Source organism: Ovis canadensis, chromosome 20 (genome assembly GCF_042477335.2).
Source record: "Ovis canadensis isolate MfBH-ARS-UI-01 breed Bighorn chromosome 20, ARS-UI_OviCan_v2, whole genome shotgun sequence".
Lineage (NCBI taxonomy): Eukaryota > Metazoa > Chordata > Mammalia > Artiodactyla > Bovidae > Ovis > Ovis canadensis.
In genome coordinates this window covers 46191372-46214160 of record NC_091264.1, presented here as the reverse complement: position 1 = coordinate 46214160, position 22789 = coordinate 46191372, and the positions used below count along the sequence as shown (strand labels likewise).

The 22789-nt window shown below is 44.6% G+C and overlaps 4 protein-coding genes and 1 long non-coding RNA gene across 5 annotated transcripts; 3 read left to right on the top strand and 2 right to left on the bottom strand.

Annotated features, from left to right (window-relative positions):
- Window positions 1-464: 464 nt before the first annotated feature.
- Window positions 465-8626, top strand: LOC138425661 (uncharacterized). Its single transcript, XR_011251296.1, has 2 exons — window positions 465-2424; window positions 5317-8626. It is a non-coding gene; the product is annotated as an uncharacterized lncRNA (long non-coding RNA).
- An 872-nt stretch (window positions 8627-9498) lies between these two features.
- Window positions 9499-10658, bottom strand: H1-1 (H1.1 linker histone, cluster member). The gene has a single exon (XM_069563752.1). The coding sequence runs from the start codon at window positions 10656-10658 to the stop codon at window positions 10002-10004; it is 657 nt and encodes a 218-aa protein (XP_069419853.1). The 3' UTR covers window positions 9499-10001.
- A 2626-nt stretch (window positions 10659-13284) lies between these two features.
- On the top strand, window positions 13285-13760 carry LOC138425050 (histone H3.1). Its single transcript, XM_069562637.1, has one exon. It carries the CDS (start codon window positions 13306-13308, stop codon window positions 13714-13716), a length of 411 nt encoding a protein of 136 aa, XP_069418738.1. The 5' UTR covers window positions 13285-13305; the 3' UTR covers window positions 13717-13760.
- A 609-nt stretch (window positions 13761-14369) lies between these two features.
- Window positions 14370-14829, top strand: LOC138425048 (histone H4). The gene has a single exon (XM_069562635.1). It carries the CDS (start codon window positions 14457-14459, stop codon window positions 14766-14768), a length of 312 nt encoding a protein of 103 aa, XP_069418736.1. The 5' UTR covers window positions 14370-14456; the 3' UTR covers window positions 14769-14829.
- Window positions 14830-17581: 2752 nt separating this feature from the next.
- LOC138425049 (histone H4) lies at window positions 17582-19408 on the bottom strand. The gene has a single exon (XM_069562636.1). The coding sequence runs from the start codon at window positions 19372-19374 to the stop codon at window positions 19063-19065; it is 312 nt and encodes a 103-aa protein (XP_069418737.1). The 5' UTR covers window positions 19375-19408; the 3' UTR covers window positions 17582-19062.
- Between the last annotated feature and the right edge of the window lie 3381 nt (window positions 19409-22789).

The window sequence follows — 22789 nt, the reverse complement described above, 5'->3', positions numbered from 1 at the left end:
CGCACACTACCAGCCTGAAGCGGAATCTCTGCACTAGTTCTTTTGGGACTCTCAGGGAGGGAACACGGAGAAGGCGATGGCACCCCACTCCAGTACTCTTGCCTGGAAAATCCCATGGATGGAGGAGCCTGGTAGGCTGCAGTCCATGGGGTCGCAAAGAGTCAGACACGACTGAGCGACTTCACTTTCGCTTTTCACTTTCATGCATTGGAGAAGGAAATGGCAACCCACTCCAGTGTTCTTGCCTGAAGAATCCCAGGGACAGGGGAGCCTGGTAGGCTGCCGTCTATGGGGTCGCACAGAGTCGGACACGACTGAAGTGACTTAGCAGCAGAAGCAGCAGCAGGGAGGGAACAAGTGTTTATGCAGCAGCAGGGATTGAAAACGCAGGAAGCTCCACACCTAGGCACTTCACCCCAAATCGTCCCTTCTTCACCAGGACTAAGGAAGACAAAGTGATTGTTATTTAAGAAGGTGCTTGATTAGAATATTAATGAGCTTGTGGACCATAGACTATGCTAATCTCCTCTCTTTGAGTTTATCCTGATTTCCCCATTTTTTCCAAATAAAAACGATCCAATCTGTGATGTTCCAAGAACTAGGTGTTGCCTCAACACTGTAGTCCACAGGCAGGGCCTCCGATCTTCAAAGCTCCCTCTCCTTCCCATGTCTTTTATCTTAGCCATGTGTCCCTTTTCTCCAAGACCTAAATTCTCTGAGGATGGGACTGAATTTTTTCTTCTTTTTTCAATCTTGATGCCACTCCTGAATTCCTGCTTTAGTTTGCTGGACATCCTGGATCCATTAAAGATATTAGGTAAAGTTTAAAAATAAAATGATCCAGTTTCCTAGGGTCCAGTCCAATTTCTGATTTTAATGAACAAGTGACACTACCTCTCTGGGCCTCCACCTCCTCAAGCGTAATAGTGGGCAATAATCCCAGGCTGTAGTGAGAAATGCTCAGGCACAAAGCACTAGCTATACAACAAAATAGACAGGCGTTTTTGTTTTTTATATAATGATTGCAAAGCCCTTTCATACTTTTAAGACTTGCTGAAGAGGAATTCTTGGGCCACCATCACTTAATCTTTGTGGCATCCTGGGTAATTCAATTATTTCTCTGGGCCTTCCGCTGCTTCAAAAATATTAACTCGAGAGATCGACAAAGAACATTCACTACTGTGTGGGACTCAGCCCACTTATGTGGTTCTCAACCGTTGAAGCAAATTCCTAGAGATATTTCAAATAATTTAGGGAAGCCTGGTGTGCCCCAAATTAAAAAGGGATGTAGATATAACGGAGGGGAGCTCAGGCAGAGGTCTGACATTCTGAGATTCTGCGGGTAACACGGAAGAGTCTTCTCCCCTGGGGGTGTGGTCAGGCATCACTTCTTTGGCCTTACGCAGGCCCACCATACCCCGAGATAAGCCACAGATGACTTCACCACTTCCCCCAAATCCACGGAGCACTCTCATTTCTCTCCAGATGCGGGTCCTGGGAGGAAGGAGGGGTTCAAGGTCTCGGCCCAACTCGGGCCATGTGTGTCCTCCCCCCACAGCTAAAGCAGGGCGGGCAGCAGGACCTGTGGGGGTTGCCCTTTCGCTGCGGCCTCACATTTTCTGGTGGCCGGCGCTGTATGGAGTCCAGGACTCCGCGAATTCCGCGAACTGGTGGGGGCTGTTCTATGAGGATGAGGAGAGGAGAGGGGTTTAAGTTGCATATCCTTTCTCTGCCACTGTCCGTGACGTATTTCAGGTAAGTTCTAAGGTCACGAGTTTATTTCTTAAAAAGCTGCTTTTCATGTTTTGTTTGTTGGTAAGGACGAGACTCGTCTTTCCTCATTTGTGATTCTTACACCCGAAATTCGGTTGTTCACGAGACACGGGCGCAGAGAGCAGCAAGTAAGCAGCCGCTGTGAAAACAAATCCATCGAGTCGCTTGCGCCACAGACCTAAGGCGAGGAAATCTCGCGAGGACGGATTCCAGCGTCACCAGCTTTAAGCAACGCAGCTCAGAGCCAGGGCCCGCGCGCCGCGTGGGGTCCCGACCTTCGCTCTCCGCAGAAGCCACGCCCACAAAGCTGGCCCCGCCCCGGCCTCCGCGAGTACCGTTACCGCTCCCGCTCCCCCTGCTACTGCCTTTACAAGCCCTACGTGCACCCCACGCATAACTTGTTTCTCGGCTTCTCTGATTGGCCAGCATTCTTGGCGCAGACCCAGCATCCTTTCACCTGAGAGTTCACTCCGCGTCCCTGGTCCAAGTGAGGGTCTGAGGCTGGAATGCAGCAAGCATCTTGGGGATCTCTGCTGATTCTTTTTTCATTTCTCTCTGAGAGCGAGAACTCTGGGAAAGGAGCTGATCCAGGTGGACTCTTCAGGTGACGAAGATGGAAACCCCAGGTCTGCCAGCAAGAAAAGAGGCAGGGTGAGTAAAGACAGTTCTAGGGTGGGGTGGTAGGAGGGCGAGGGTGAGGCTGGTGTGGAGTCCATGAACCTGCAGTTCCTTCTAGCCGCGCTTTGTAGTTACTGTTTTGTTTTGTTTTCCTGTGAAAGACTTCAAATAGAAAAGTACAAAAACTAAGTGGAAATCTGCGTATCCAACCCCCAGATTTTTAAAAGCTATCATTTGACTTACTGCTTCATATTGTTTTTAGAGAAATAAAAAGGTGACACGCTGAGGGAAGACCACCACTTATCTCTCTTAGGGGTATCCATGCTTCTGAAGATAGGTTCTATTCTCCCAGTAACTGCTTTTGTTAAAAATATCTAAAAGTATTTTCCCTAAGATTAGATGGATATGACATAATTTCCATGAATTTTTAAGGTCAAGCAAAGCAATATCCAGCACTCCCTGGTGTCCTTGGGTGTTCCCTTGTGACTCAGCTGGTAAAGAATCTGCCTACAATTCGGGAGACCTGGGTTCGATCCCTGGATTGTGAAGATCCTTTCGAGAAGGGAAAGGCTGCCCACTCCAGTATTCTGGCCTGGAGAATTCCACGGAAGTCCATGGGGTCGCAAAGAGTCACACGATTGAGCGACTTTCACTTTCACTAAAGCAATATTAAATGCTGTCTTGCTGCACTGACCTTTTATATCTAAACTTCTGTCCCTTGCTTTTTTCCCCACGTGGTATTGATTTTATCTATGTAGATGCACACAGTGTAGTCCACCCCATTGAAAGAATAAATCATAATGTGCTCCAGTGTCTCTGTTGAAGAACATTTAGGTTGTATACTTCCACAGTGTGGAGAACTGGCAGACTTTGCTACTGTGATCTCATGCTGTTTCTGAGATGTTTCCCAAAGACCTTTCAACATGTGTGTAGTAAGACCTTTCCTTGTTGTTGTATGTCTAATTTTTCTAAATCCTATCTAATCCTAGTGCTCCTCCCTCAGGTGTGTGCATCTCTTCCTCTCCTCCCTCCCATCCAGTTTACCTTTTCACCCTCCCAGTGGTTCACTTCAGTTGCTCAGTCCTGTCTGACTCTTTGCGACCCCATGAATCGCAGCACGCCAAGCCTCCCTGTCCATCACCAACTCCCGGCGATCACTCAGACTCGCGTTCATCGAGTCAGTGATGCCATCCAGCCATCTCATTCTCGGTAGTCCCCTTCTTCTCCTGCCCCCAATCCCTCCCAGCATCAAAGTCTTTTCCAATGAGTCAACTCTTCCCATGAGGTGGCCAAAGTACGCCCAGTGGTAGACTTTCAGATTCCAACAGTTACTCTTAGTAAGTGCTGCCAATATGATGTCACCTAGGATTCAAGTAGCATAGTCCTTAACCTCAGGGTGTCCCTGGTGACTCAGATGGTAAAGAATCTGCCTGCAATGCAGAAGACCTGGGTTTAATCCCTGAGTCAGGAAGATCCTCTGGAGAAGGGAATGTCAACCCACTCCACTCCAGTATTCTTGCCTGGAGTATCCCATGGATAGAGGAGCCTGGTGGGCTACAGTCCATGGGGTTGCAAAGAATCAATACAATGATCAACTAACTCTAGAGAGAGCTAACTCTAGCTGCTCATCAGGAACCCTGATTTAGACCAGGTGGTTCGAGTTGGAGATCCCATTTGTATGAAGGCCCAGGGTATGTGCTGGGGTGGGGAGGGAGAGAAGGGAGAATCTAGAAAGGGCCTGTTCTCCAGCTCTTCCCATTTACTTGTTTCAGTAAGTGTAGTCTTACCATTAAGTATTGATCTTTTTAGTTTTGTCTAGCCAGTATTTTCTTTTGAAATTAAAGTGTTCACTAAAGTTTAACATATGTTTATATCCCCATATTCATGAATGAGTTTATCTGATAGCTTTTCCTTGATAGATAAGCTGATAAATGAGGACAATGTGAAACAACCAGAATAATGCAACTTGGAAAGTTGAAGGGTAGCTTTTGTTAAGGAGGGCAGCTTTTAAAACCATAGGCTAAAATAAAATTTAGAGGTTGTTTTTAATTTTAATTGATCATGCCAGTGTTTATCCCCTTTTTTAATATATAATAATGAGTTGATTATACAATTCTTAATGTTATATTGTGCTTAATTATCCTAAAAATAATTGTCACCCCCATTCCAGCCAATAATATAAAAAAATCAACTTTATTGAAGGATAACTTATACACAATAAAATGCACCTGTATTAATTATATGTCAATGAGTTTTATAGACCAGTATGTGTGGTTACCACCTTAATCAAGACACAGAATATTTCCATCAACTTAGATAGTTCCCCTGTGCCTCTTTGTAGGCAATTCCCTGGGCTATATATCAACTTGGAGAGAACATCTTGACAATTTTAAGCCTTGATTAGGGTGGTGGTAAATGCAAATGTACATTTGTCAAAACTCATCAAGCTGTACATTTAAATTCTGTGTAGTTTACTGTATAAAGGGGATTTCAATGAAATCGAAAATAAAGATCAAAATAAAAATTACCTCAGCTACTACCTCTTACTATTGACATGACTCATAATCATCAGAATCATTTGGCTTGTACATCTTTTTATCAGTAGACTCTGTGTTTGAGGTGCTGCACTGGTTCATTAGTTTCTTAATATCTTAAAACCAACCAACTGATGCTGGCCTCTGTGATGTGGCAGGATGAGGAGAAGGGTCACAGCCAGACAATGTGAATCAGCAAAGCACCTGTGTCAGAGATTTTTTTAACTTTTGTTAAGCATGGTCCCTTTCCTCTTCTTCCTGGATTCAAAGTTAGACTCCTGCTAGGCCCTTGTCGTCCAATGACTGAATAGTAGTCTGTAGAAGGTAGGCAAAAGTGGTGTGTGCGTCTTCAGAACTGCCAGTTACAGTTCTCCATCTGTTTTCTCTTTAGAGTCCATGGGTCAGAGACTATCCCCAGGGCATCCTTGGAGCCATGACCTGAAGAGAGACAAGCCACAGACTGGAAGGAGCTACCTTTGCATCACCATTGGAGAACAGTCACCCCCAAGGGATTTGGAGAGAAGTCGTCTTTAACGCCCACTTTTAAGTTCCAGTTGTATCTTCCTTTATTCTCCCAGCACTCAGTGTGGTTGAGGAAAAATTCTAGATTTCCCATAATATCTTGGTCATGAAAGTGAAATGAAAGTTACTCTGTCATATCTGACACTGTGTGACCCCGTGGAGTGTAGCCAGCCAGGCTTCTCTGTCCATTGGAATTCTCCAGGCAAGTATACTGGAGTGGATAGCCATTCCCTTCTCCGGGGGATCTTCCTGATCCAGGGATCAAACCTGGGTCTCCTGCGTTGCAGGCAGATTCTTTACTGCCTGAGCCACCAGGGAAAAGGTCTTTATGTATATGCAAGGCAAAGCAGATCAGGACCAGGAGAGCAGGCTGCTGTAAGACTCCACAGGGTAAGGGAGACCTTGTAGAAATGCGGAGCAGTGGTGCAGAGGTGAGCATTGGCATCAGGATGGGTCTTTGGGGCATACCAGCATCCACCAGAGACCGGAAGGACTATTTAGAGAAATTGATAAAAAAAAAAACTTTAGGTTACTTACTCCTGTCGCAAGGGGTTGGGCTTAGAATGATGGGTAAATCAGGCATTAACATCTACATTTTACTAATGAAGAAATTAAGTTTTATAGAGAATAAGAGTGTTTGTTTTTGTACCTGTTACAGTACTTAGTTCATAGTAGATATACAGTAAATATTTGTTGAGGGAATTCCCTAGTGATCCAGTGGTTAGGACTGTATGCTTTCACTACCTTGGGCCTGGGTTAGATCCCTGGTCAGAGAACTAAGATCCAGCAAGCCAATAAATAAATAAGTAAATAAATAGATAAATATTTGTTGAATGAGTGAATGATTCTCTAGTCTAAGACCTTTAATGGTTAGGCCTTCTACCAAGAATTGAGAACTTGCCTAGTTGGTAGTATATAGAGGGGTAGGGGACTGGGAAGGAGGACACATACCTTGTAGTTGGGTACAGAATGTATGTGCTCTCTGGTGTCCCCTTGGCCCTACTACTCCCCATTGCCTTAGGAGTCATTCCATTTACACATTAATGTCATCAGACTCCCATGGGCTTTAGTTGTGTGGAATCTCTTCCTATACGTCTGGAGTTGTCCCCACCCCTATCAGTTTGCCCTCTCCCATCTCCTTCCCATTGCCTTTCCCACCTCTCCCTCCCATCCTGCCATATCTATCCGCATATGTCTTCTGTATTTTTTTTTAATGTTATAAGCATAAATCCTTAGGCAGCTGTGCATAATATGATGCACCTGGAGCCCTAAGCAAAGAACAGAGTTGTGACAGATATACCTTCTACAAGTCTATGTTACACATAATAAGATATATAAATATTGTAAGGGCCCCTGTGGCTCAGATGGTAAAGAATCTGCCTGAAGTACAGGAGACTCAGGTTCGATCCCTGGATCGAGAAGATCCCCCGGAGAAGGGAATTGCAACCTACTCCAGTATTATTGCCTGGAGAATACCAATGGACAGAAGAGCCTGGTGGGCTACAATTCATGGGATTTAAAGAGTTGGACATGATTGAGCGACCAACAGATCACATCAAATATTATTGTACCCTGTGGTTATTAGGCAAACACAATAAGCAGTGCTTAAAAATTATAATGTAACCCTTATAAACATGTCAAATTTTATAGTTATTCTGTGTTTACTAGCTGCTATTAACTATCTGGGCATCTTGTATGAGTTAATTTTATTGTATTTTCTTATCTCCTGCAGGAAGGGTTGGAAGGCATTGTCTTTAAGGAGCTTTAAAGGTCCATATCCAAAGCTCTATGACTGTATGATTACTGTTTGGACAGATAAAAGCTAAAGCAAGGGAAGTAGGGAGTGATACAGTTGCAGGGTGAAAGTTGCGTGATGACCGGGCAGAGTTCTCCCAGAAACATCTGGGACCACTGAGACCCATTTCTCTGGAAATCTTGAGACTGAGACCAGATAATTGGATGAAGCTTTACATCCCCATCCTATTCCTTTCTGGTTACTTTCCAAATTGTCACCTCCTGGTTATGATCCTCCCCACAGTCTGCTTGTTATCCTCTCCACTGGGACCCCAGGATCAAAGGATGACATCCCTGATACATACATCACAGTACATACACAGTGCCTGTGGGTCCATGAGGTGTGGGAAGGAAATTCTCTCTGCATCCCTTCCTGCAGGGCTCAGGCCTTCTCTGATGAAGGTTGCTTTTTGAGGAGGTCTCTCCTGGAATTTCTGCTGGGTTTGGGAGCCAATCCCCTCCCCATGCTCCGCCTTGGCAAACAGATTTCTCCTCCCTCCTCATTTCTGTTTTGCCACCATATCAGACCTTGCTTTTACCCAGGACTTTTGCCCTTTTTATAGAGAAGACCAAAGCCATGGGTAGGAACTCCACCCACATGCAGTCAGATTTATGTATTATGTCTTGCTGAAATATGGGAGATAAAGAAGTTTTGGCCTTAACTGGGTTTTGTTTTATAGCTGGAAGACAGAGAAACATGATTAGTAAGCTTTCTACTAGCCATCACCCTTGTAATTCATGCAATAATCCAAACTATATGTTCAGTTCAGTTGCTTAGTCATGTCCACCTCTGTGACCCCATGGACTGCAGCATGCCAGGCCTCCCTGTCCATCACCAACTCCTGGAGTTTACTCACACTCATGTCCATTGAGTCGGTAATGTCATGCAACTGTCTCATCCTCTGTCTTCCCTTTCTCCTTCCACCTTCAATCTTTCCCAGCATCAGGGGCTTTTCAAATGAGTCAGCTCTTTGCATCAGGTGGCCAAAGTATTGGAGTTTCAGCTTCAACATCCAATGTATATTCAGGACTGATTTCCTTTAGGATGGACTGGTCGTATCTCCTTGCATTCCAAGGAACTCTCAAGAGTCTTCTCCAACACCACAGTTCAAAAGCATCAATTCTTCGGTGCTCAGCTTTCTTTATAGTCCAACTCTCACATCCATAAATGACTACTGGAAAAACCATAGCCTTGACTAGATGGACCATTCTAGGCAAAGTGATGTCTCTTGCTTTTTAATATGCTGTCTAAGTTACAAACCTTCAAATCAGTTGAAACTTAAATGTGTCCTATCTGATAACAAGTGTAATAACACATTTAAAGTTTTTTTAAAATTAGGATTTGATAGAAAATGTTAAATAAATTTGATACAAAAGTAAATATAGTTCTTTTTGTCCTAGTAAAAAAAAATTTTTTTTTAATGGGTAACCCTGTTTCTAGTCACTTTGAAGTAGGGAACATGATGGTTATTAAAGGCCTCCAATTTCCACTGTCTCTGTTGTCAGCCTGCCATCAGCCAGAGGCCTCCCTCTGCTGGACAACTCTGGGAACACACAAGATCCTCATTCCATAATTTCTTCTCTCCTTGTTCTAGGTGAATACATCCCTTTGGGCGTCCTCTTGAAGGTGCTCTTGAAGTCCTGCACCCTGACATTTTCATATCACCTTTGTTTCACTTGAATTCTAGAAGTATCAGCTTGTTGTCTTTAGGAAGGGCCCCTGTAGCTGCAAATCTCTTTCTAAAGTGAAGTGAAGTCGCTCAGTCGTGTCCGACTCTTTGCAACCCCATGGACTGTAGCCTACCAGGCTCCTCCCTCCGTGGGATTCTCCAGGCAAGAGTACTGGAGTGGGGTGTCATTTCCTTCTCCAGGGGATCTTCCCGACCTAGGGATCGAACCCGGGTTTCCCGCATTCCAGGCAGACGCTTTAACCTCTGAGCCACCAGGGTCGTAAAGAATCAGACGTGACTGAGCGTCTTCACTTTAACTTTTCACCTTCATGCATTGGAGAAGGAAATGGCAACCTACTCCAGTGTTCTTGCCTGGAGAATCTCAGGGACTGGAGAGCCTGGCGGGCTGCCGTCTATGGGGTCGCAGAGTCGGACACGACTGAAGCGATTTAGCAGCAGCAGGCACAGAGTGGAAATTTCAAATATTATCCAGTCTGGGCAGTTCCGACTCCAGGAACAGAGAAATCCGTAAGAGCTTTTGGACTTTAGCTCTCAAATTCCAGGTCAGCGAAGTTCTCCTGAGCCTGGCGGGAAACTAGCTGACAACCTACAAATGGTCCCCGGGTAAGTCGGCTGAGCCTCGATGGCGCAGCCTGAGGCTTGCGAGGCCTAGCTGGTGAACTCGAAGACACCAATCTGAGCGCAGGTCAGCCGGCGGATCACCGTCGTTCCCAAGGTCACCTTAAAAGCATTTCAGAGCCAAAGCCAACTTAGCGACAGCAGTATGGCCCAAGAACGTATGTCCCAGCTTGTTTCTGACATACAACTACAAATGGAAGCTTCAGGTTAAAACGGGACTAGGGAAATAGTTTGAGGCCCAAAACACCAGCTTCTAACCCCACAGCGTGAGTTTAACTTAGCCTCAAAGATTCTGATGTAGAGCTAAGAGTGGCTTGCACACATTGTATTTGCATGAGGGCAAAAAAAAAAAAAAAAAAAGTTATGTGGTAATAAAGCTCTTTCCCTGAAGTAAGTTGGTGGCTCTTAAAAGAGCCGTTGGTTTATTGGAAGCAGCTTCCAACCAGAACTCTTACTTCTTCTTGGGTGCTGCCTTCTTGGGTTTGGCAGCGGTCTTTGGCTTGGTTACCTTCACTTTGGCCCCTTTGGGTTTCACAGCCTTGGCTTTGGCAGGGCTCTTGGCTACTTTTTTAGGCTTCACAGCCTTAGGCTTCTTAGGACTCTTTGAGGACTTTTTTGTCAACACAGGCTTTTTAGCCTTTTTTGGAGCCTTGACAACTTTCTTGGCAGCAGCCGCCCCAGTGGCCTTCTTGGGCTTCTTAGAAGCGCTTGTTACCTTGGTTTTCGTTGCCAACTTTGTGGCGCTGGGCTTGGCATCCACGGAGGCTACTTTCTTGTTGAGCTTGAAAGAACCCGAAGCGCCGGTGCCCTTGGTCTGCACCAGGGTGCCTTTGCTCACTAGGCTCTTAAGACCCAGCTTGATGCGGCTGTTATTCTTTTCTACATCGTAGCCAGCGGCCGCCAGCGCCTTCTTCAGCGCGGCCAGGGATACACCGCTGCGCTCCTTGGAGGAAGAAACGGCTTGCACAATCAGCTCCGAAACTGAAGGGCCCGCTGTTTTTTTCTTGGCGGCCGCTGCAGCCTTCGCAGGCTTCTTCGCCTTCTTACCAGCTGAAGGCTTCTCGGGGGCAGTGGAAGCAGCTGGAGCAGGGAGCGCGACTTCGGACATGGCGGAAGTAAGGAAAAAATAACTAAACCGCTAGACCCAACGAGGCAGTAAGACGCGGGTCGCTCCAGCGCGCGATATTTATAGGGCGGGGCCGCGCTGTGATTGGTGAGCGCTGGCGCCCGCCCTCGGCACCCTAGCGACCCCTGCCCTCCGGACTGGGTCTGGCAACACAGCCTCCAGCGGCTGTGGCCTATGGTCCCGCTTTCCCAGCGCTTACACCGAGGCACCCAGACAGCATCCTTTTCCACCCCTCACCCCTCACGCCCAGTGGAGACGGAAATAATCCACTCCGCAGGGAAGGGTCCGGGCCATTTTTAAATGAGGGTGCACCAGAGGGTACAACTTTAAAAAAAAAAAAAAAAGCAGGTTTTTTTTTGGTGTGTTTTTCTTTTGGGGGTGGAAGAGCTGCAAATAAGGCAATTGCGTAAGAATCCAAGGAGTTTCACCTGAAACCTCGCCTCTAGGAAGCACTGCCAAGGGATATCAGTTTCTAATCTGCAGTCAATTCAAAAGGTTATATCTTGAATGAATGAAAGGGAGAGAAGAAAGCGAGAGTATGTAGGCCTGGTCTGCAGGTTTGGGAAAAGTTCTCATTAATGCCACTTCCTTTCCTGGCAACGCTGAGTATGTGTGGCAAAGACCTGAGACCCGGGTGCCCTTGGTCTGAACCAGGGTGCGTTTATTTGGGACAAAGAATTGTAGAAAACAAAAGAATTGGTTAACACTGCAATTGACAAGCTGCACCTGTGGAAAGCTTAGCCCGCAATTTCTGTAATTACGACTTATATCCACAGCCCAATGCACGTAACAAATTTTGGATCCGCTTTCATCCTCATAAGATATACCAAGCCGCAAACCTAGCACACGAAAGACATCAAGTAAGCTCTGGGTGGACTAAACTGGCATTGCACACAGGGAGGATGTGGGAGCAGGGGGAAAAGTTGCTTTAGTATGAAAATGAGAGAACACAACCCCAAGATAATATTTTAGGGCACTCTCCCTTTAACTTGTTTATGGCTGTAAAAGCAGCAACAATGGTAAAACGACTTCACAATGCGAATCAGACTAACTGCTGAGAGAATAAAACTCCCCTTTCACAATACTGTTCTGGGCAATCTCCTAGCAGTAGCGAGAATGAAGCAGTGCAGTGACAAGTCATTCCCGCGCCAGCGCCTGCGGTTTTCAAACAAGTCCGCACTGGTCTCAGTGACCCGAATTTTCCCCAGTAACCCTCAAAAAATCTTAAGAGCTCGTTTCCGCCTTGTGGCCAATAATAAAATGGTTCCAGACACAGGGAATGGCAACCCACTCCAGTAATCTTGCCTGGAGAATCCCAAGCACAGAGGACCCTGGCAGGCTACAGTCCGTGGGGTCGCATAGTCGAACACGACTGAGCGCTCATTGGTTCGTCCAGACATGAGAGTCGCCCATCTTTACCCTTTCTTAATTGTCGTTTTCTTGAGTCTGTATTTACAGAACCCATTATGTAATTTCTAATAACTTGGAAGAGATAACAATTGGAGCTAGGCGTCTTAAAGGACAATTATCACACAGGTATAAAATCTTCCTCCAAGAGGAAGGTTTCATAAATGAGCATTTCTGGAAAGACATAAACAGGCTTTTCCTATAGTAATAAATGTGGCATCTAATCAAAAGTTTTTAAAAGGGAACTGCTGCACGCAACAATTTCTTATTTAAAGAATGATTTGTGCCGCCTGTGTCTAATGAAAGGGAAATGCTCCATGCAAATGAGGGATGCTATATGTGCATTGTTACTGGCTAACAAGTAAAATGGACTCTACCAATCAAAAGGTAGAATCTGGATGACCGCTTTCATAAACGGTTCACATTTGGCTTTTTAAAAAATAAAATCAGTCACTGGCAGTAGTAAACTGTCTTCGTTTTGGTCCATAACCTATTTACGTAGTTTAGTCCATCGCCTGCTTCCCATGGGGAAATTCCTCTGATCCCTTGTGGCTGTCCCGCCGTTGTCTACCCGGCATTGCACCAGGCTTAGTGTATTCTAGACTTTAGAAAATACTAGTTTCAGAAAGCTCCAAATGTAAAGTCAGAGTATAAGAAAAAAGTGCCTTATTACAGAAAATACTTCTGGAAAAGCTAGTGTGATTGTTCTTTTTTTTTTTTTTGGCTGTTTTTGTGGTTACATCTTGTAGGTTTCAAAGAAGTTCCTCGGTCAGTTTAAGCTTTACAGAGGAATCTCTTTTTTTTTGTAAAATGGCTTTAGAAATTTCTAACCCGATATCGGGTTACCGACAAGGGAATGTACATCCCTCAATTCCCATACCACTCAGGGGACTAAGAAACCTACATTACTACAATATCAATGAAGTGAATGTCTATTTTTCCGAAAAGATAACGCCCAAAGCATTGCATTTACAGGAAAATCGTGTGTGGAAAAGAACAAAAGTTTAAAAAAATTTGAAAAGAGCCGAAGATAGAAGGAAGCGGCCAATTAAACTGCACGCTTTTTGGAAAGTTTAAAGCTAGACTAATCAGAACCTGTAACGTAATATTCAAACTTTTCTTCCGCCCAATCACTACCCTTTAGGTACTATAAATACCAGCAAAACCGCTGGGCGACTTATTTGAGCTAGTGTTAGGCATATCTGCTTTGTAGTTACTTATCATGGCCCGTACAAAGCAAACTGCCCGTAAATCCACTGGCGGCAAGGCGCCACGCAAGCAGCTAGCCACCAAGGCGGCTCGCAAGAGTGCACCGGCCACCGGCGGCGTAAAAAAGCCTCACCGCTACCGTCCTGGCACGGTGGCCCTGCGCGAGATCCGCCGCTACCAAAAGTCCACAGAGCTTCTTATCCGTAAATTGCCTTTTCAACGCCTTGTGCGTGAGATTGCCCAGGACTTCAAGACCGACTTGCGCTTTCAGAGTTCGGCGGTGATGGCACTGCAGGAGGCATGTGAAGCCTACCTGGTGGGTCTTTTCGAGGACACCAATTTGTGCGCTATTCACGCCAAGCGCGTTACCATCATGCCCAAGGACATCCAGCTAGCCCGTCGCATCCGCGGAGAGAGAGCATAAATTCCACAGAGATTTCAAGCAAAGGCTCTTTTCAGAGCCACCCACGTTTTCAAGTAAAACGGCTGTAAGACGAACCAACTACAGTAATTGAACATACTGCTTTGGGATGGAAGAACATGCATCAATAACACTAGGGTCATGGGTGCTTTTTTTTCTGTTTTTCAATATTTCCTGCATATGCGAACAAGCTGACCCTTTGTGTTTAGTACTGTTCTCTCATATCTTAATTAAGAGCCAGGGTTTCGGAGGCACGCAGTGATCGACATTTGCAGAACGTTTTTATAATAGGGCCTCTTGAACGTCAGAATACTATAACCATTTTTACATTTCTATCTCTGATCTTGACATTTTTACGATTATGAAAAATTACTGATAATAAATTTTTGCCTTTTATAGTATTTGTTCTACCTAGGATATTTGGAATATGTCTGCTCTAAGCCTGCTCCCTCTGAGTACTTTAAACAGTGTAGCCCCCCAGCCAAGCAACCAAAGACTATTGGTCAAACTGAGCTCAGCCCGCCTAGTCAACCCGATCCGCCTCTCCCTTCCGGTCCTTCAGTTCCTTTGGCGCCAGTTCCCGGGGCTTGGAGGAGGGATTAAGGGCGGGGATTGATGGCGTCACACTTCCGGCTTGCACGCTTTCCCTGCTCTTCGTGGGGGGAGGGGCGGAGGGAGTAGGTATATAAGACTCGGTTCTTGGCTTACTCGTCGGTTGCGGTTGGTTTACTTCTTACAAAGCCATGTCTGGACGCGGCAAAGGCGGCAAAGGTCTGGGGAAAGGCGGCGCTAAGCGCCATCGCAAGGTTCTGCGCGATAATATCCAGGGCATCACCAAACCTGCTATCCGCCGCCTGGCTCGTCGTGGCGGTGTGAAGCGCATCTCCGGGCTCATCTATGAAGAGACCCGCGGGGTCCTGAAAGTGTTTCTGGAGAACGTGATCCGGGACGCGGTCACCTACACCGAGCATGCCAAGCGGAAGACAGTCACCGCTATGGACGTGGTCTACGCTCTCAAGCGCCAGGGCCGTACCCTCTACGGTTTTGGTGGTTAAGCTTTTCGATTAGCTCTCAGGAGTTTGATTTCAACCAAAGGCCCTTTTCAGGGCCACCCAACTACTCTTAAAAAAGCTGTAAACTATTAGCTGAGAAACAGGTAAGTGCTACAGTTAAACACTAGCCCTGAGCCAGAAGACATTGCGGGGTTTAGTAATCTGTATGTATGTACGGAATTACTTGCTGTCATGCACTGGACAGCGGCGAAGATTTAATTACTAAAAGTGGAAAAGAACTAAAAAGCTTTTGAACTAAGAAAAACTATGTCGCTAAGCCTCACCCATGAGTGTCAACCTGTCACAACTGGTGATCTGTGCTTTCCCGCGGCGACCTAAATAGGGGGTGGGGAAAAGGGCGAGAAAAGGCAAAGCCCGGGTTTGGTAAATTTTTTTTTTACGGGTTATGAGACGGAAACAGCCTGTCATGTCCTGAGAACAGTGCTGAAATTACCGCCACTAACAGGGTGATTTGTCTCGATTAAAATAATCTGAAGTGAAGTGGCGTGCAAAAGAAGCCTGATTGAGACCGCCGGGAAACCCAGGCATTTAGTTCAGAAATTATGAAGAAAACGCCCTTCCGTCTAGGTGTCAACACCGCTCAGCAGTAAACCATACTTTTTTGCCTCCCATCACAGAGAAATGGAAATTAGGGTAATTGAAATATTCTCAAATAGACTGTAGTGATGGTAGTACAGCTAAGTAAATATACTAAAATTTATTGTTTGTACACTAAAAAAAAGTAGATAAAATTTTATGGTATGTAGTTTATATCTCAGAAAAGCATATATATATATATATATATATATATATATATATATATATATAATCTCCAGGCAGGGTAGCAGGAGATGAAGTTTGTAGGGTAGGCCTGTTGGTCTGTGAAGATGTTCTCTTGCTAAAGTATGGCCTCCTTGGTCTATGCTTGGTCTGTAGTTGTAGCCACAGAAAGTTTTTAAGCAAGAAAATATCTCCTACAATTATATGTTTCAGTGGCATATCAACTGAAGGAACGTGAATTCACTCAAGGTTGGCTAGTAGGGAAAAGTATTCCCATCTAAAAGATATTCACAAATGCCTCTATCACTGGGTTCTTTTTTGTATCATTTTTTTAGAGGGTTGGCTGATTCCAGCCTCAGTATGTTCTAGTGTTTCTCCTAGTCTTTTTCAGTCTGTTTCCCACCTGATAACTGTCCTTCAAGACTTGGAGGGGAATGATATAATTACCTAAACTGCCTTAATTTAAACTGACTGGGGAGGGTTCACAGCTGCCTTTTGGATGACTCAGTTCAGTTCAGTTCAGTCGCTCAGTCGTGTCTGACTCTTTGTGACCCCATGAATTGCAGCACGCCAGGACTCCCTGTCCATCACCATCTCCCGGAGTTCACTCAGATCTCGTCCATCGAGTCCGTGATGCCATCCAGCCATCTCATCCTCTGTCGTCCCCTTCTCCTGCCCCCAATCCCTCCCAGCATCAGAGTCTTTTCCAATGAGTCAACACTTCGCATGAGGTGGCCAAAGTACTGGAGCTTCAGCATTAGCATCATTCCTTCCAAGGAAATCCCAGGGCTGATCTCCTTCAGAATGGACTGGTTGGATCTCCTTGCAGTCCAAGGGACTCTCAAGAGTCTTCTCCAACACCACAGTTCAAAAGCATCAATTCTTCGGCGCTCAGCCTTCTTCACAGTCCAACTCTCACATCCATACATGACCACAGGAAAAACCATAGCCTTGACTAGATGGACCTTAGTTGGCAAAGTAATGTCTCTGCTTTTGAATATACTATCTAGTTTGGTCATAACTTTTCTTCCAAGGAGTGAAGCGTCTTTTAATTTCATGGCTGCAGTCACCATCTGCAGTGATTTTGGAGCCCCAAAAAATAAAGTCTGACACTGTTTCTACTGTTTCCCCATCTATTTCCCATGAAGTGATGGGACCAGATGCCATGATCTTCATTTTCTGAATGTTGAGCTTTAAGCCAACTTTTTCGCTCTCCTCTTTCACTTTCATCAAGAGGCTTTTTAGTTCCTCTTCATTTTCTGCCATAAGGGTGGTGTTATAAGCATATCTGAGGAGCTAAAATGGGCCTGGTTGGGAGAGTAATGTAATCCTGGTGCCCTTCAGGACATATGTGTTGATTTTGTGTAATGTGCCAGATATTGTTTAGGCATTGGGGTACACCAGTAAGCAAATTAGAATTTCCTGTCCTCCATTCAGATATGTAATAAAATATGTGGATACAGATTTCCTACACTGAAGGGAAGTGTGGCTGCTCCATAGACCACCTTCTTTTATGTTTTTTTAGTTCATAAGACTTGTAGATTGTATTATACTCATTTTAGTCATATCCACGACCTGGGTAAAAAGGTATGAACCTTTCTCAGACCTAACACTCCTGAAGTCCTTGTTCAGAACAAAGATAATGCTGCCTGATATACCACTCCTGCATCATTCCTAAGAGCCAGAGAAAACCTGTCATGCTGATTGATTCAGGCAGTGACAAGTCAAAGAATTATAGATAGGGAATCAATCATGGCAGCACTATGGTGGGCCTGAGGTTGGGAGAGGGCCTGTGTCCTTGTGTAGAACATTCATGCCTGCATTCACCGAACTCTGCCACGTGAAGACAGTAGGAAGACAGCAGACTATGAAGTAGGTCCTGGTCCTTATCACACACCCGATCTGCCTGAATCTGCCTAACACCTTGATGCTGGACTTCAGTCTCCAGAACTCTGAGAAATATTTGTTGTTAAAGCACACGGTCCACAGTATTTTCATTGTATCAGCCTGAACTAAGACACCATTTTATGGATATATTTTATCTGGTCCATTTTGATGACAATTTTTATTGCTTCCACTCATTTACAAACAACGTGCTGCTATAAAACATTTAACTTCTTAGTACTCTCATCCAGTTTGACCATTTATATGTTGATGAGTCTCCAATTTTTTTCTCTAGTCCAGAAGTCTCACCTGAAATTAAGAATCTCACTTTCTCAACTGCCTAGTCAGTATCTCCTCTAGGGGTCAGGAGACAGAATGACGAGGCAGCAGTGTTTCCTAGAGCAGTCATCAATACACATGTCTCAAACAAAAAATCAAGGAGGCTGATTATTCAGTCAGTCGACTGGTTTATCAGTTTGAAGACACACGTCAAAAAAAACTTTTGTGACCATACTGTCATTTTTGAAAGTTTCATTTTGAAGTATAATTTACAGCAGAGTACAGAGAGAGACGAAGAGTCACTTTACCACAAAGGGTCTGCCTACAATCTCAAAGGCCCTGCTAGAGGCCTAAGGGTTCAGAACAGGGTCTGCCTACAATCTCAAAGGCCCTGCTAGAAGCCTAAGGGTTCAGAACAGAATCGCTTAATATAGTAAATGGAAATTTACAAACTGCTTAGCCAGACGCCTCCAGCCTGAGGATGAAAATCAGCAATGCCAAGGCACTTCAAAAACCAAGACCACTGGGTTTACGAGGGGTCACGGCACTCAGCATGATGGATGGCTCAAACTCCAAAGTACCGGAGGCGGAGGTTCGGGGCGCGACCCGGAGGACAAGGAGGTGGTGGGGCTGCAGAGATCAGAGCGCAGATCCTGGCGTCGCTCCCTGCAAACACTAAGTAACACCCAGGCTCTTTCTGGCAATGTATTTAATTCATCTGGCTTGTCAGCGACCAGCAGCACCCCGGCAGTTTCTGGCAATTTGCACAAATATTTATTAAATACTTTGGGCTTCCCAGGTGGCGCAGTGGGAAAGAAGCCGCCTGCCAATGCCGGAGACGCAAAAGACACGGGTTCGATCCCTGAGTCGAGAAGATCCCCTGGAGTAGGAAATGGCAACCCACTCCAGTATTCTTGCCTGGAAAATTCAAAGACAGAGGAGCCTGGCGAGCTCTGAGTCGGCCGCGACTTAACACACACATGTACACCCAGTTTTGCCTCTTCGACGAAAATTTTGGCCTGTAGTTGATAGTCCTTTTACAGACGATTTGGGGGGTAGGCAGGATCCCTCCCACGAGAGCGGGTGCCTTGAAGTTCTCCAACAGGGCACCGGGACTTCCGCCGCATACTAAGCCAAACAATTTTACTGCCCTCTTGACCGAAGGCACCGCTACTCTTCGCATATGAACAAGGATTGGATTAACTTAAGTGTTATGGTAGAGAACCGCACAGAAAAACTACTTTAGTATTGGAGAATACATTTCTAATCCAAGTAGACACTGAGCACAGCCCTTTCCGAGAGGGAGTGGGCGGCCCTGAAAAGGGCCTTTAAAATAAACGTACTGGATGAAGCTTTAGCCGCCGAAACCATAGAGGGTGCGGCCCTGGCGTTTGAGCGCGTAGACCACGTCCATGGCGGTGACAGTCTTGCGTTTGGCGTGCTCGGTGTAGGTGACCGCGTCCCGGATTACATTTTCCAGAAATACCTTCAGCACCCCACGGGTCTCCTCGTAGATGAGCCCGGAGATGCGCTTCACACCACCACGACGAGCCAGGCGACGGATGGCGGGCTTGGTGATACCCTGGATATTGTCGCGCAGAACCTTGCGGTGGCGCTTAGCGCCTCCTTTCCCAAGGCCTTTGCCGCCTTTACCACGTCCAGACATGCTACCTGAACTGTTGCAAGCGTGTGCGATACAGCAGTGCTATTACCGCTTGGTTGAGAGTAATTATAATCTGTAGTCGGACCTCATTGAGAACTGAACGCGCGGGCGGGAAAAGACTCTCTGAAACCACTCCCTTGGCTCCGCCCCTCTCTGGATCCAGTGACTGTGAAAGGGAGAGAACCTAGTATAATGCATATGTTAAATTTTACTCTGGATTGTTTTGCTCCCTTTGGTCTTTGAATCTGAGTCTATTTATATTTTCGACTGAGAGTTTTAGTAAGGGCTTATTATTATTATTATTATTTTTTGGCAAATACTGTACTTTCTCATTCACGAGAAGGTGACTGTTAGTTGTGAATGGTAGCAGAATATGACTCTCACCCTTCATATGCTACTTTTGAGCTGGGTCTTTTTTTTTTTTTTAAATACCAGACATAGAGTAGAATTTACTTTTTTGTGTGTGTGAGAATTTATTCTTTTGTGAAGGACACTTACATTTATAAAGGGAATTTCAATGAATGTCTTTCTCTCTGTACCAGGAAGATAGGATAACTGGATCACCAGAGAATCTCATCAATGAGAAGACCCTGGACTTAATTCTGTGTAATAACCTTACTCTTCTTTGCTTTCCTGGTAACCTCTCATAACTAGCTCCCTCCTACTTCTTTTGTTTTTAGCTGAAGATATTTAAAGTGGGGTCTTGGACAAACTTGCAGAATTTTACTCAGTTTTTCTAGGTATCTTTTATGCATATGTGAGGTTTAAATGTTATTAAATTGTTTTTCTCATGTTAACCTACCCTTTCAGCCAAGAATTTAGAAGGGTAGAAGGAAAGTTACTGTCCCTCTCCTATAAGTATGTTGATTATTTTGAGCTGTAGCAGAAAAACAGCAAATGCATAGAGGATTTCTCTGAACTCCCATTGTCTACCTAAAGACAGACAAAAAGAACTCAATAAATCCTTCCCCAAAGAGTTTCACTAACTAGGGAAGAGTGATACTTATTAGAGAAAAGGACACTTTTACCACGCCCACACAAACCTTGTCACAAACTATTGTCCATGAAAACGATCAATCTGAGAAAGAAACTAGGACTTCATTAGAGCCAACCTGAGGAATATCACCTTCGAGACAGTCTTTCAGAAAGCTCTGAGGACTGTTCTGCTTGTTAGCATTCAAAACATAGTATATTCTTAAGACAAAGAGTTATATCTTAAAGTTACTATTGACAGACTACATAGTCCAGACCCACATGTATAAGGTGAGTAGTGGGGCATTGCCGTCCCTTCCAGGATTGAGAAAGGAGTGTTATCTTCTAAGAAGGTACCTTGCTGGCACCAGGAGAAAATTGCTCTTTTCAGTCAAGCAGGTATTCATATGTCTTGTAAGGAGATTTGGTCAATGTACTGCTATAATGTGCACAATGTACAGTGAAGAGGGGTGTGGCCCCAGTGAACAGAGAGATAATTTTATGTCTATAAGTTTTATTATCCTGCTTTAAACATAATTTATTTTATCACTATTGCTTCTCCCCATCTATTCTCTTAAGGATCCATTCATCTTTCCTAAAAATCGTTTACTCACCCCTATTAGGCTTACACACCACCTCTCACTCATTTTCCCTATTAAGATAGTATTTAAATTGGAATTCTAAGCTATTTTTAGGAGTTACTCATTTTCCCCCAGATAACTCCCATGTATACATAAGGGCTACATGTTACTTCTGCTTGTTTTTCTCTTGTTAATCTTTTATTTCAGGGGTTCTCAGGTAAGAACTCAGAAGGGTAGAGGGAAAATTATTTAACTTTCCCTACAGGTTATGAGCTGTGTGACCATATAACCTTACCTTTGTTTTCTACATCTGTAAAACTGGGTAATGATAGTAATGATGGAACTCTAATAAGAATTTAATTTAGCCATTGTAAACAAAGTGTTAGAGATAGGCTGAGAGAAGTTGTGTATGTGATTGTTTTCAATTGGTATTACTTCTTAAAGAACCTATCTAGACTTGGCCACCTGATGGAAAGAACTGACTCATTGGAAAAGACCCTGATGCTGGGAAAGATTGAAGGCAGGAGGAGAAGGGGACGAGAGAGGGTTAGATGGTTGGATGGCATCACTGACACGATGGACATGAGTTTGAGTAGGGTCCGGGAACTGGTGATGGACAGGGAAGCCCGGTGTGCTCCAGTCCATGGGGTTGCAAAGAGTCAGACACAACTGAGCCACTGAACTGAACTGAGACTTGAAACATTACCCTGAAGTCTCATTTTTCCTTCCAACACAGTATCAGCCACAACCATATGTATATATTAGTGAGGACTTTTTTTTAAAAAAGCACAAAAGCTCCAGGAGTTGGTTATGGACAGGGAAGCAGCCCTGCTGCAGTCCATGAGGTTGCAAAAAGCCAGACACGACTGAGTGAACTGAACTGACTGATGGCATCTAACAAAATACAAGACATCAGCTCATTCTGTTTTGGCATATGTGACATGTTAAATATGATGGTCCAAATATGTTCATTTGTGCCCTCTCCTAAGGTACATGGACAGTCTTAGGCTTCTAGCTTTCCTGCAGCCAAGCCTGGGGTGCCTTTCAAATCTCCATACCAGCTTCCCACTGTTGTGTTAAATCTCCTGAAAATACTCATTAAGCAGTGACTCACATCTACTAGGACAACTGAAAAGGCTACCACTAAATCTGAAGTCTGAAAAATTCACCCTGACCTTGACTTACTCTTCCTCTTCTTTGATAGTCTTTATAACAAACCCAAATTTTAGACTTCAACAGCATTAGCTTAAACCTCAGCTTATGGTATAACATCACTCTGTGCACCTGGGAAAGAAAAACTCTTTTTGACTGAAGACCTTGCAACAGTCATTCAAAAGATACAATCTATGCATTAAATATCCCCATTTATCTCCAGCCCCACTTTAGTCACTCCCCTAATATAAAAGATGCTTAAAGCAATGATATTAAAATGCTGGTACCACCCCACCCCCCGTCCAAAGTGTTCAGTAAATTTTCTTCCACAAATTTGATTTTCTTCTTTAATTTTTAAATGTCTGCTGAATTTTAACTTCTAAAATGAGCAGAATCTGTGCAAGTAATGCCAAATGAAAAAGTAGTAAAGCTAGCATTTGAACTCAGGTAAACTAGCATTGAAATGCTGCCGACTTGCAGAGTATACCCTAAAAAGATTAACAAGGTTATGAATTCTAAAATGGCACTAACCTTTTTTTCCTAGATACTGCAGTTGTTTTCTTGAGGGGCTCGAGTAAATTAAAGACTTAAAGCCAAATTCGTGTTCCTTGGCTGGGGAGGAAAAAGAACAGCCATTGTCCACTCTCTATCAGATACTAAGACAGTAATGGACACGTTTAAAATCCTTAGGTCAAGTGGTTAAAATCCTGAAC